The 13,267-nt window shown below is 51.4% G+C and overlaps 5 protein-coding genes across 5 annotated transcripts; 2 read left to right on the plus strand and 3 right to left on the minus strand.

Moving 5' to 3' along the window:
• Window positions 1–298: 298 nt before the first annotated feature.
• On the plus strand, window positions 299–3,255 carry PV06_06775 (uncharacterized protein). The gene is made up of 2 exons (XM_016407934.1): window positions 299–2,468; window positions 2,849–3,255. Exon 1 carries the CDS (start codon window positions 363–365, stop codon window positions 2,157–2,159), a length of 1,797 nt encoding a protein of 598 aa, XP_016261414.1. The 5' UTR covers window positions 299–362; the 3' UTR covers window positions 2,160–2,468; window positions 2,849–3,255.
• On the minus strand, window positions 2,765–4,732 carry PV06_06776 (uncharacterized protein). The gene has a single exon (XM_016407935.1). The coding sequence runs from the start codon at window positions 4,394–4,396 to the stop codon at window positions 2,909–2,911; it is 1,488 nt and encodes a 495-aa protein (XP_016261415.1). The 5' UTR covers window positions 4,397–4,732; the 3' UTR covers window positions 2,765–2,908.
• Window positions 4,733–4,937: 205 nt separating this feature from the next.
• On the plus strand, window positions 4,938–7,542 carry PV06_06777 (uncharacterized protein). The gene has a single exon (XM_016407936.1). The coding sequence runs from the start codon at window positions 5,166–5,168 to the stop codon at window positions 7,200–7,202; it is 2,037 nt and encodes a 678-aa protein (XP_016261416.1). The 5' UTR covers window positions 4,938–5,165; the 3' UTR covers window positions 7,203–7,542.
• Window positions 7,543–7,593: 51 nt separating this feature from the next.
• PV06_06778 (uncharacterized protein) lies at window positions 7,594–11,071 on the minus strand (the record flags this gene model as incomplete). The annotated part of the gene is made up of 3 exons (XM_016407937.1): window positions 7,594–8,488; window positions 8,590–10,727; window positions 10,780–11,071. 3 exons carry the CDS (start codon window positions 11,069–11,071, stop codon window positions 7,901–7,903), a joined length of 3,018 nt encoding a protein of 1,005 aa, XP_016261417.1. The 3' UTR covers window positions 7,594–7,900.
• A 306-nt stretch (window positions 11,072–11,377) lies between these two features.
• PV06_06779 (uncharacterized protein) lies at window positions 11,378–12,523 on the minus strand (the record flags this gene model as incomplete). Its single annotated transcript, XM_016407938.1, has 1 exon — window positions 11,378–12,523. Exon 1 carries the CDS (start codon window positions 12,368–12,370, stop codon window positions 11,378–11,380), a length of 993 nt encoding a protein of 330 aa, XP_016261418.1. The 5' UTR covers window positions 12,371–12,523.
• Window positions 12,524–13,267: the final 744 nt, after the last annotated feature.

The raw sequence follows: 13,267 nt of genomic DNA on the forward strand, positions 1-13,267 counted from the left end.
TCCCACGGTGGGACGGGTATTCCGTATCTGCAACATAACCGCGATTCCTGCATGCCATGACGACAAGCTCAGTGCACTCAAGGTGGTAATCATCAGGACAACGAACTATTGCCTGGACCCTCGTAAGAATTTGACGATGAAGTTCTGGTGGAGAGGATACGAGAAGCCAACCGCTGACTAAGCCTTATTTCAACCACGAGTCTCAGCCTCGTCAGCCTCATCAATATCTTGGCATCAGAATGACATCAAATGACGGCATTTTTCACAACTGTGTGAATAATTTCTCGTGGCGAAAAGACAAAGTACAAGGCAATATCGAAGACTTTCAACTTCAAAGCTACCGCATTTTCGTTTACAAAACCATGGCGGGATCCAACCCTCCATCTGACGGCGTTCTCATAGACGACCAGAAGCGAGGAGTAGCGGACGCACAAGTGCCAACCCACACATACGTACCGAACCAAGGATATGTAGTGGACAGTAATAATGGCACGGGGCATCAGCGGAGACTAGCACTGGGTCGATTCATTCAAGAAGATGACGAGGATGAGGAGGAAGAAGAATACTACGACGATGCCGACCTAGACGACGACGACAGACTCGCTGACCCGGATGATCTCGCCTCTGCGAACCCTTCAGATCTCACCAAATCATATAATCGTCAAAGACGCCTCGACGACGCCATCGCCAACCCGAGCGTACCGTCATGGCAATACCCCAAGACGAACCCTCAAAAGTCGTCCCGACCCGACATGGGCGAACTCGGGTACGGCATGAAAAAGCTCAAGATCGAAGGTCCGGAATCGCTGCCGACGGGCCCATCCAAGGGCAAAGACAAATCTGACCGGGCCACGTCCGAACAGGTCCTGGATCCCAAGACACGGCGAATCTTGTTCCAGATGATCAACTCGGGTATCGTCTCTGAGATCAACGGCACCATCTCTACGGGTAAAGAAGCGAACGTGTACCATGCCGTCGCTGCCTCGGACGACCCAGACTCCCAGCCAGACACGCACGTGGCGATCAAAGTCTACAAAACCAGTATTCTCGTCTTCAAGGATCGTGAAAAGTATGTGACCGGTGAATTCCGATTCCGAAAGGGTTTCAACAAGAGCGACAACCGCGCCATGGTCAAACTCTGGGCCGAGAAAGAAATGCGGAACCTCAAACGGATCCACGCCGCGGGGATCCCGTGCCCCGAGCCGTTGTACCTACGCAGACACGTTCTGGGGATGAGCTTCGTTGGGGACTCCAAAGGCAAAGCTGCGCCGAGACTAAAAGACGTCGAATTCGAGGATGAGAATCCCGTGGCCCGGTGGCGCGACGTTTATCTCGATGTACTCGGCTACATGAGAATCATGTTGCAGGTGTGCAAGCTAGTGCATGCCGACCTGAGCGAGTACAACATGTTGTACCACGAGGGCAAACCGTGGGTGATTGACGTGAGTCAGAGCGTCGAGGGTGATCATCCCAGGAGTCTGGACTTTTTGAGAATGGACATCAAGAATGTCAACGACTTTTTCAGAAGACAGGGCGTGAGCGTGCTGAATGACAGAAAAGTCTACGAGTTCATCACGAACCACACGAAGAGCGAGGATGACGTACAGATGGAAGTGATGAGGAGGGATCTCGATCGTATCATGGCCGAGAGAAAGGAGGATGATGAGGACGACGAGGTGGAGAACGAAGTCTTTAGGAAACAGTATATCCCTCAAACACTGGACGAGGTGTACGATGCCGAAAAGGATGCGGAGACGATGAAGACGGCCGGTAGGGATGCCTTGGTGTACAAAGATTTGCTCGCGCCGAACAAGGTTGAGGTGCAGAAAGAATCGGCGTCGTCGTCGTCGTCTTCGTCGTCGGCAGATGATGATCAGGACGAGAATTTTGGTGCTCCTCTACAAAGAGTAGAGTCGCATTCTCAAGACGGGTCTGGTGATGGTGATGATGCTGATGATGACGACGGCGAGCACTCGAATGCCGAGTCCGGTAGTCTGTCTGAAGAAAACGGCCGGCCACGAGGAAAACGGTTCCAGGACAAGGACGAGAAGAGGGAACACAAGCGCAAAGTGAAGGAGGAGAAACGGGAGAAGAGGGCGACCAAGATGCCGAAGAACGTCAAGAAGAGATTGGTCAAGGAGTCCACGAAACGACGTTGATTCAAACAACCGGGCCAATTTTTGTTCTTTACTTTTCGAGAGAGCCACGGGGTTCAAGACGCGGGCAGCCGAATTTTTTTGGCCTGGGTACGAAGCAAAACACTTGGACCATCAGAGGTCGGGTACCTACAATTCAACACGCTACGACGAATTGTACATATTCAGTCACGCATACCAGCCCCCAAGATCGTCGATAGTGGCTCAAGGAGTCGAGATTGCCCACAGCAGCACCGAAGACACCCAAGCTTTTGTAGTGTGGTGGTTTTCTTTGCGCCACCCATCTCCACATCATGAAAGCAACTGAGAGAGGTAAGACCAATCCCCAGCCTCGAAAACCGAAGCCTGTTCGGAACTTCATTGGCGAGAACAAAACACATGAAGACACCCATCACACACTTGATATGAAATTGGGAGACGGGCCGAGGAAGGCTGGCAGACGGTCGTTTTGGATGGAACATTCTCCGTACGAAACAACCTCGTCACTTTCTCATGCCCGTCTCTTACCGATCCCTTTTCCAAGTACCTTGGATCGGGACCACATGATATCCAAAGAGAGCGCTGAAAACACAATTACACCTTACAAATTACACATTATACTGTAACAACCGTTGTTCTCATCATGATTAATCACATTCATTACGTTTCTGGCAATGGACTTTCGCTAATTCTTCCTTTCCTCTCACATACAGGCAGGCAACCTCCGTTCAACCTCCGTCGTCGCAATTACTATAGGTGGTCCAATACATCTCTCATCGCCCTTTACTAAATCTCCTTGCGGCCTCCTCGACCGTCCGCCTGGGTATATCGGGTACACTGGCTTCAAACCCTTCGTCGACCCTGTTGATCTCGAACCGTGGCGGCAAGTCATTCACGCCGTGCCAGATATCTCCCGGCAAGAACTCGCCCATATTTTCTCGAAACTTGACACGTAACTGCCGATCAGACTCGTACAGCTGGTCGAGTTGACTATGAGCTTGGACGACGACGCGTTCCATGGCCTTCTTCGCCGCTCTGCGCCGGTCCACTTCGACAATCAGGCCGTCGTAGGCGTGTAGGAAGTTGGTGTAGTAGCTGCATAATTCTTCCATTCCGCCTATTCCATCTTCGATCTTGGCCTTCTCTTCGTTCCACCGACTAGCGTGCCGTGCTGTTTCTGCAACGTATCCTGATAACCGACCTGAGATTTTGTCCATGAGGCGAAACGCGGTGGTGACGTCTGCATAGACATTCTCTTGCTGCTCGCGCCACGGGACAATCCTCTCCAGTTGAGCTTCCATCTCGGCATGCCGATCCTGGAGCTCCATGACCACTTCGTCGACTTCGTTTGCGTCGTTTTCGAGAACTTGAAGCATCTCCAATCGTTCTTCTTCGTTCATGGGCTGTGCCGGCGCCTGTAACTCTTCCATGCCCATACCGACGGCTTCAGGAAGGTCTTCGGCATTGGTGTTCATGGTCTGGACGACGGCTTCACCGCAGCCCTCGGTGTGTTTGATGGCAGTGACGCACAAATCGAAATGCTTGACTAGACTTTCCAGACCCTGTGCCATTTCTTTGGCGTGGTGTTCGAGAATAGAGAGGGTGGCGGAGATGGTCGGCTGTTTGAGATCACTCTCAGCCCCTGAATCATTGGTGCGATTGACGAGGACATCGTTGATGGATTGTAGATCCTCCTCGAGGGTTTGTATGGATTGATTTATTTCGTGCTCATCGTTCTGCACGTTATCTATAGCGGCTCTCATGGCCTGTTTGATTTGTTCCACCCCATTGTCGTCGACGAAGTCGTGTAATGTGACCTTACCTGTGACCCCTTCTGCTTCGGTGGTGGATTTGAAGGCTTCCTCGATGGATGTCTCCTTCAAGAAATCTATACATTGTAGCAGCCTTGCTCCGGTATCGTCCAACTCTTGAATTATGGTCTGAAACTCTTGCTGAATGGTTTGAGCAGCCGAGTCAAGCTCATACTGTACCCCACGCAGAATCTTGAGTTGTGAAGCTAACGAACGACGCAGGTATGTTGTCTTTGCGAGGAGGGCAGTGGTAGATTCAATGGAAGCACGTGCTTCTGTCAGGATGTTTGTGGCTCGGTGAACAAGGTGGATGCTGCCCAATGACCGTTTGGACGCAACTAGATACGAGACGATTGTTTCGACGGTGGCCGGAGGGCTAGCCGCTCGCAAAGACTGAGAAGGAGAGGACTGGGGAGAGTGCTGTTGGGCGAGATATGGAGATTGCGCCATAGCCGGGAAGAATGAGGAACAAGGCGTCAGTGCAAGGGTTCGATAATATCATAAGCCATCCTTGGGGCCATAAGCTTCTCCGGATATAGAGACTGCCGTCAGTGTTTAATAATGCAACATTCAGGGACGGATAACTGCCTCCGTGAAAGTGGATGAAGTTATGTGGTTCTAGACAGGGATGGATGGGGATCCATAAGAGCAGAGTACAAGAATAATGCGGAGAGATGTCAACAAAAGTGCCGCTATTGTTTTAGGAGGATGCAGGAACAGGAGGTGAGGGCCTTGGGCATCGACACTAGACCTGACAAATGCGAAAAGAGGCTGACGATGAGAAAGACGATGGTGAAATGGCGTGCGAAATGATGCCATCGCGGATTTCAATATGCGGAGGGGAATCGGCGTCTGGCCCGATCTTGTTCAACCAATGGGAGACTTTATAAGGTGTCCTCAAAGCACGTCAAAGCACGTGACGCTTGGTTTGCCGACCAGCCGAAGGATTGACTCTTTTTGCCCGGTTCTTGCACCATTTCACCACCGCCACCCCATGAGCAATCAGTCTGCACCACCGACGTCTATTCTGCCATATCCTCGTCTTCTACCCATCACTCACCCTCTTTTCTGTCACATTACTTCTCTTACTTGGACTTACTCGCGCTATATACCCTTACGAACCACCTGCCCACTTAAGACCAACGTCCGATAAGCCGGCAGACAATACGGGCCACCGATATGTGACATCCCTGTGTATATACTCCGTTGCCAGTTTATTATGCCGTTCGATTTGTTAGAAAGGCACCAAGGTCGAACCCCGGCCGAGCCAGATTGGGAAGAACCTTCTAGGAAGAGATTGCGCCCAAATCCAACGGAAGAGGAGGACTACCACGATCACGCACCAGATGGCTCCAAGGACAAGAGCATTACCATAGCCTCCACCGCGAAACATGCTCGGCAGACCGTTGCTCCTTTCCTCGCCAAACACATCCCCTCGCAATATGCGCCGCTTGGAAAAGATGACAAGGCTGTGGGAGAAACACGGAAAGATCCAAACACCAAGTTCTGCTATAGGCATAGACCCGACATGCTGTGTCGCAGACAAGCAGATGAGCCGTCTATGGACAAGCTGCAGCAGGACCTAGATACACTCTCGCAAGAAGATCGCCAGGGCATTGTCCAAGTCTGGTCGTTGTTCTCCGCTGCACCCTCGAGACATCGAAACCTCATGCTACAAGGTATCCTCGCTCAATGCTGCTTCCCGCAGCTGTCCTTCCTCTCCGCAAACGTCCAGAAACTCATCCGCATCGACTTCATCTCGGCATTACCTCCAGAAGTGGCCTTCCGAATACTCTGCTTCCTTGACACGACATCGCTATGCAAAGCTGCACAAGTGTCCCGCAAGTGGAGGCAGTTGGCGGATGACGATGTGGTTTGGCATAGGATGTGTGAACAACATATTGACCGGAAGTGCACAAAGTGTGGCTGGGGCTTACCGTTACTGGAGCGCAAGATGCTGCGTGCTTCAAAAAGACAGATCGAGTTGCGTGCCGCAGGTACTCATGTGGCCGAGGAGCATTCTTCGAGCTCATCCCAGACTGTGGACAACGGTCCTGGACCAAGCACCGTGTCAGATAGTGAAGACCGCCATGATGTCTCCGACATCGAAAAGTCATCTGATGGTCGTCTCTCTCCGGTCTCCGTTCGAAGGCCTCCTCTCGGCACGAGTGACAGCGAATATAAAAGAACAAGGCCTTGGAAAGATGTTTATAAAGACCGGTTCAAGGTCGGAACGAATTGGAAATATGGGCGTTGCAGTATAAAAATTCTCAAGGGCCACTCGAATGGTGTGATGTCTCTTCAACTTTGCGACAACATCCTTGCAACAGGCTCTTATGATTCAACTATCAAAATATGGGACCTCGATACTGGCACAGAATTGCGAACACTTACAGGGCATACTATGGGCATCCGCTGCTTACAATTTGACGACAACAAACTGATCAGCGGCAGTCTGGACAAGACACTCAAAGTGTGGAATTGGCGCACTGGAGAATGCATCGCCACTTATCAAGGCCATTCAGGAGGAGTAGTTGCGCTACACTTTGACTCCAATATTCTAGTGTCTGGCTCTGTAGACCACACCGCTCGAGTGTGGAATTTCCAAGATCGGTCAGTGTGCACCCTCCGTGGGCACAAAGATTGGGTGAACTCTGTCAAAATCGACACTGCCTCACGCACCATCTTTACCGCCTCGGACGACTGCACTGTTAAGCTCTGGGACCTGGACACGAAGAAATGTATCCATACATTCGAAGGACACGTTGGTCAAGTCCAACAAGTTTTGCCCTTGCCGGCCGAGTTCGAAGCAGATGAGGATCAGGACCAGGACGAGGACTCAGAATCAGGCAGTCCGGTCAGCCCTACCGCGGCCAAAATCAATCGTAAGATGCTATCCATGTGCATCGACCATACAGGTCAATTCGCTTCGGAGCCTGATCGACCTCAGCCACCACGGTACATGCTCACATCGGCATTGGACTCGACCATACGCCTGTGGGATGTCCATTCGGGTCGATGCATCAGGAAATTCTTCGGGCACGTCGAGGGTGTATGGGCTATTGCCGCGGACACGTTGCGTTTTGTGTCCGGCGCAGAGGACGGAATGGTCAAAATCTGGGATCCGAGGTCAGGCAAGTGTGAAAGAACGTTCACCGGACATGCAGGACCAGTGACGTGTATTGGGTTGAGCGACAGTCGAATGTGCAGTGGCGGGGAGGATGGCGAAGTCAGAGTATACAATTTTACGGCCTGATCTGTATTTCTGATTCCAGAAAGGATTGTTTTCATGGAGTCATTATCTCGCATCGTCTACGGAGTATTACACTCGAGCGGAACTTGGAGTTTTGGTTGGGAAAAATGGTTTTGGAAGAATAGGACATTTGGCGTCGGTGATTGGACATCTCGTTCACCATGATGATGAAGCCTCCCAGGATACCAAACGATCTATATCGTTACTTTGTTTTGGTTTCAGCTTCTCGGGAGCTACGTGGTTGGGCGTCTAGGATATTTCGTGGTCATGGTGGTCATCTGAGTCGAAGTTGATGTATGGCCAGGTAGACAAAAATCAATACCAATCATTTCTATCATACACGACAATACAAGTAGCACATTCGTCGTACATTTATCTATACTGTAAAAACATAGAGTATTATCTCGTCCGGTTTCATGCACACTCTTGTATGGACGAGGACATCTCTCATCGCACCCTGAAACGCCCAGTGACGCCCGAGTTATCAATCGTCTTGTGAATAGCAAACCATCCATGTCATACCATTCTTGTCCTCATTGACCCAAGTATACAGCACATCACCCATTGTCCTCGTAAGAGCCTCGTTCGCAAGCACTCCTCAAACTCTCTGTGCTCAGCACAAGAGAAAGGTTTTTCCAGAGAGGGCCCCACCAAAGAGATACTCTGGCAAGGCAAGACTTGAGAAAATGATGATTCCTCAATCAGATCCCGGTGATCCTCCTGATACTTCTCCTCCCACCTTCGCCCGTGACCTGAATTTTCCCCTCCTGTTCCAGAGACCTCAGGACCTCTTGGAACTCGGCCCCCTCGATCTCGGCCGTGGCTCCTTCGCTCACCCGGCGGTAGAGGTCACTGTACCTGGCGACGCCGCCACTCCTGACGCCGGTATCGTCATCGATGGCGTTCAGGACGGCGCGTTTCAGGTCTTCCTTTCTGCGCCTGTCGCTCGCGCTGCCTCCCTCGGACAGCAAGCCCATATCGATCAGGCCAGTCCGGGAGTCCGTGGCGCTGGCCTTGATGGCGGACTTGATCAGTCTCACGGCCTCGGCGACGTCGGCCTCGGTGACGGTCTGGGAGAGTCGCATCTTTGCGTGGGCCTCGCTGAGCCGGATCATGCTCTCGAGCTGTCGTGTCGTCGCGGTGATTCGTCGGTCTGACGCCTGGATCGAGCTCCCGAGCGAGCGCATCTGGATGTACGCGTCCACAAGGGACTTTGAGGCGGTCGGCGTGAGCGTGGGGTGGATGTTCTGTCTAGCGTAGGAGATGTACGCTGTCAGGAATTCGACGGGCTGGTTTTGTAAAGATTTTAGTTAGCACAACGTGTTCATTTGCGTCTGAGGCTATACAACCGGGAAGCAAGTGAAATTTTAACGGGGAAATGGCTTCGTACCAGAATTTCTTCTCTTGACGCATTCTCTGGTGTGTCTTCCAGGTACATGCCGACCAGATGCTTCGCTAGGCGGCGATCAGTGGTTTCGTCAATCCGATCTAGAACGAGATACACGAGATCGAATCGTGAGAGCAGTGTCGGTGGAAGATCGATGTTCTGAGGCACAGGCAGGTTGGGGTTGTATTTACTCCCGATTGGATTTGCAGAGGCGAGGATGCTCGTTCTAGCATTGAGGGTGGTGATGATACCTGCTTTGGCGATGGACACGGTCTGTTGTTCCATTACTTCGTGCAGGACCGAGCGGGTCGATTCGTTCATCTTGTCGAACTCATCAATGCAGCAGACGCCACCATCGGAAAGCACCAGCGCACCGGACTCGAGGACCAGTTGTCGAGATTCTGGGTCGCGCGTCACGTACGCCGTCAGACCGACCGCCGAAGAACCCTTGCCGGAAGTGTATACACCTCTTGGTGCGATCTTGTGGACGTATTGGAGGAGTTGAGACTTGGACGTGGAAGGGTCACCACAGAGAAGGACGTTGATGTCGCCTCTGTATTTTGGAGAACCACCTTTCTCAAACGACTTGTTCGTGCCACCGAAGAGCTGGAGGAGAATACCCTTCTTGACATCATCGAGCTCATAGATACTTGGGGCAAGACTTCGCGAGAGAATGTCGTAGACATCGTCTCGGGTGGCTATTTCATGGATCCTGGCTTCTTCCTCTGCCGTAATCTTGCGGGTCTGTTCGGCGTCGCCTACGACCTGCTCAGAGAGTTCTTGCTCGATGGTTGATGCGTCGATTCCGAGTTTACGCTTGTCCACTTTCTGAACGTGTAGGACGTCGACATAGGTTTTGAAGAGAGCCTTGACTGTGCGTTGACGGGGATTCACACGGACGGGGTTGCCACGGAAGATACCAGTGACTTCGATTCGATCACCAGCCTTGCACACATCGACTAACTCGTCGTAGACGCAAAGAGACACGCTGTGAGGAGTTTGGCCGTCTGGCACAGAGTCTGGGGTCTCCTGGAGCTTGATCACTTGCTTGTCTGCGAATACACATCGGTTGTGCACGATCTCCATGCTGTCTCGAGACTTGCAGGCGGTGCGAGGACATTGCGTCGGCTCCGCAATCTTACCTCGGTCAATCGAGACATACATGGTGTGATTACAGACCGCGCATTTGAAGAACGCTTCTTTCATGTCTGGGATGACTGGAGTCGCTCGAATGACGAGACCTTTGATAGAAATCAGCTTGTCGATGTCTGCTGGGTCCAAATCTCGCATGTTAACGGTCTTGTCTAGACCAAACGGCAAAACTTTCCAAGGTCGAATCTCTGCCTCTTCAACAAGATCGGGAATTTCATCTGCAGCAGGGGTCGCAGCTGGTGTTGCAGCACTGCCCATGTCTGATGGTGTCAAGGGAGGCATTGAGCTGCCATTCCTGGCGCGTGAACTTGTCGCACCGTTACGAGCTCTTTGAAGCTCTTGCATTTCTTTTTGTGCAAGTTCGACCATGACATCTTTGACTACCTGATCCATCAGTGGAATGATTTCTTGAGGGTAGGCTTGCAATTGGTGCCATAATTTCAGTGTTGCAGGATATGCTTTGAGATTACGGGCATCCAGATTGAGACCATAGACACCCAATTTACGCATGTCTTGAAGCATTTCTAGGTATTCTTTCTGATCCCCATCGGTTCCAAGTTCTCTGGTCTCCTCTTCGGATGCTCCATCAGCCCACAATCGATATTTCTTTGCATAGTTGTAGAGGAAGTTCTTGAATGAGGACATGGAATCCACAATGGAGATATTTGTGCCCCAGATGACTCTTGTAGAATCTCCTCCCATGACATCTGCTTCCGAGGTATCGGGATTGAGGTTTGAGAATGTAGCTTCTGAAGGTGGATCTTGACCATCTCGAACTGGCATGCCATCTTCGCCAACATATATGCGCCGACGGTTGGCAGGAGAGGATGCAAATGTGTCCGAATGAATGTCGCCCCGTCGAGACGATATTCGAGGTTGTCTGTCTTGACGAACAAAAAGAGCGCTGCTGCTGCTCGGTACATCAGACTGAATGCGACCTGAAGTACGCCCCGGGCTTGAACTGGGATCGTATCGCACGGGAGAAGACTCTGTACAGAGTAAGATCGCTGCTATTCTACAGAAAGGGGTTTTCTTCTTTACCTGCGGCTGGCCTGGTGGTTGGCCGTGGGGTGGTTTCTCGGTCGCCAGCATTGGATGACTGTCGTGGAGGAGAGCTTATGATCATGCCATCACTCGCCAACTGTGAGGGCGGTGCGGGCGCTGACCGAACCGGCGACGATTGGAAAAAGAGTGGTGAAGAAGATGCGACTGCTGGCCCTCCAGTGGGCTGCCTAGAGTTTCTGGGTGTCGCTTGAGACGGTTGTGCGGGGGATGAAGACTGTGATTTGCGCGAAGAGTGACCTCGGCGGCGCGAGGATGGCGTCGACGACATTGTGAACGGTGTTGATTGTTTGTATCTGAGTTCTTTGACCTACACGATATTAAGGAGTCCCTCTTCAAAAGGAGGGACTGGCCACTTTACGCGTGACACGCTACGCGATATCTTGGCGCGTCTCGAATGGAATTTGACGCGCGAGCCTCGTCCACAGCCTCAAGGACTTATCAAGTCCATCTCGATGGCTATTTGATGCAAGCAATTATACTTCGTTTTCTGCGGTCATCATCTTAGCAGGCTATGGAGGACCAATCACTTCATTATCTCCTTTACATCTGAACTGGAGGTCGAGCTCTTGATCAACTACTCTGGATCAGCCGAAGGTATGTACCAGCCGTCATCCACCACCAGCTTCACGCGATGAAGATCTTTCGATTTTATTTTCTTCTCGTCGGCGATATAGTCCCCAATCTTCATGGAGCAATCGACATATCTTCCCGACATGAAGTCCATCTGTCCACTGGCTAGGACTGTTACCATTCCAGCTGCCATTTGTGGAGTATCCCAAACAACCTCTTTGAAAAAATGGACAGCAGTTTCTGCTGACTTCTTCTCGCCTGGGGCTGTTGTCGTAACATAACTTCCTGGTTTGATGTTGCCTTCCGCTGCATCCTTGAAATCGCTAAAAAATCGTGTCCGAATTGCGCCCGGGTGGATTGCGAAAGTTTTAATCCCAGCATCCTTGTTTTCAAAATGTAAGGATTCAGCCAATCGAACCATACCAAGCTTGCCCAGCATGTAGCTGGTCATGCCTTTGTTGACATGAGCTCCTGCTGAAGCGGTGAAGACGATCCTTCCGCCACCCTCTCGACGCATGAGTGGGATTGCCGCTCGGCTAAAGTTGAAGGCTCCCTGTAGGGACACAGCGACGGTATCCCACCAAATCTCGGGGTCTGATTCGTGAGTCGCCAACCACTGAGGTGGTCGACCAGCGTTCATGTAGAGAACATCGATCTTGCCAAATTCTTTGTCGACACCCTGAACAAATTGTTCGACTTTGGCATAATCCCTGACATCGAACGCTGCCGTTTTAGTTATCAAATTCGGATTGATCTTCTTGCATAGCTCCGCTGTTTCCTCAACCTCGGCAGCTTCCAACGCCATCAGACTAAGCGACTTGGCCTGGGTATGAGCGAAGAATTCAGCGGTCGCTCGCCCGATGCCTCGACCTGCTCCGGCGATGAGCACATTACGGCCCTTCAACAAGGCGCCCAAGTCTTTGTTCTGGCGAGGATCCGAATCATACTGGCAGTCATGTTGCTCTCCGAGCCATCTTTCTGGTGCTGGTTCACCCATAGTGGCGTGACGATATCTCGGATTTGTATTTGGACGGGATGATTTCCTGGTGACACCTACTTGTACTCCAACAAGGCCAAGATAGTGCCTAGACGACGATATATATGTAGACTCCCCCACATGTTTGTGAGACTCCCGGGAAAAGACGTGGAGTAGGTATACTTGCCGTTGTTGCTATCGGCAAAGGACCTACTAGGTGGATATACTTGCATTGCGCAGGGGGGGGAATGTGGGGAGAGGGTTGGGGCCGTTTTGGGGAGCCCTCCGCCGTTCGAGCATTTTCTTGGAGCAACCACATGGTACTAAGGCTGCTTTCGGCGACCCAAGCGCTTAGAAAAAAAGCGCCTAGAATATGCCAATTCCTTCCCCGACGGCATTAGACAATGGTCGGCAGCCTAGTCATTTTGGTGATGACTATCCCATGTTTTGTAGAGGCGCGTTGTCCTGCATACCTGGACCTTATCATCACATTCTTTTGGCATTTCTGAGATTCTATATTGTAGCGAGAAAAGCAGGGGGTCCTGCCGAGGGTGCTGTGATTGGCTGATGATGAGTACGCGTAGAAGTGTGAGTGCCTCTGCCTTTCCTGCAGAGGAGGAAGCAACAAGTAAATAGACATGCATCCAATTAATCGGGTTTTGTGAGAATCATAGCGCTGCTGCGCGCGCATTGCGAACGATGAGGAGTGCGATGAAGTCCTAGTCACGAAATTGATCTGATGCACTGTGAATGTCGTGAAGGCCCGTACGAGTGTCGGGTAGCAAGGGCGACTAAGCGGTGACTATTGACAGGAGGTTCCGAGTGAACGAGAATGTTTACAGAAGTCACAGAAGCGTTACAAGGCTCGCTACGTGCAAGAAGTATCTCTGAGTTCGAGGTTGTTGTTGTTGTTGTTGT

This window comes from Exophiala oligosperma, assembly GCF_000835515.1.
Source record: "Exophiala oligosperma strain CBS 72588 unplaced genomic scaffold supercont1.6, whole genome shotgun sequence".
Lineage (NCBI taxonomy): Eukaryota > Fungi > Ascomycota > Eurotiomycetes > Chaetothyriales > Herpotrichiellaceae > Exophiala > Exophiala oligosperma.

Coding starts and splice junctions, on each gene's coding strand:
- PV06_06775 (XM_016407934.1), top strand. CDS start 363: ATGGCGGGATCCAACCCTCCATCTGACGGCGTTCTCATAGACGACCAG.
- PV06_06776 (XM_016407935.1), bottom strand. CDS start 4,396: ATGGCGCAATCTCCATATCTCGCCCAACAGCACTCTCCCCAGTCCTCT.
- PV06_06777 (XM_016407936.1), top strand. CDS start 5,166: ATGCCGTTCGATTTGTTAGAAAGGCACCAAGGTCGAACCCCGGCCGAG.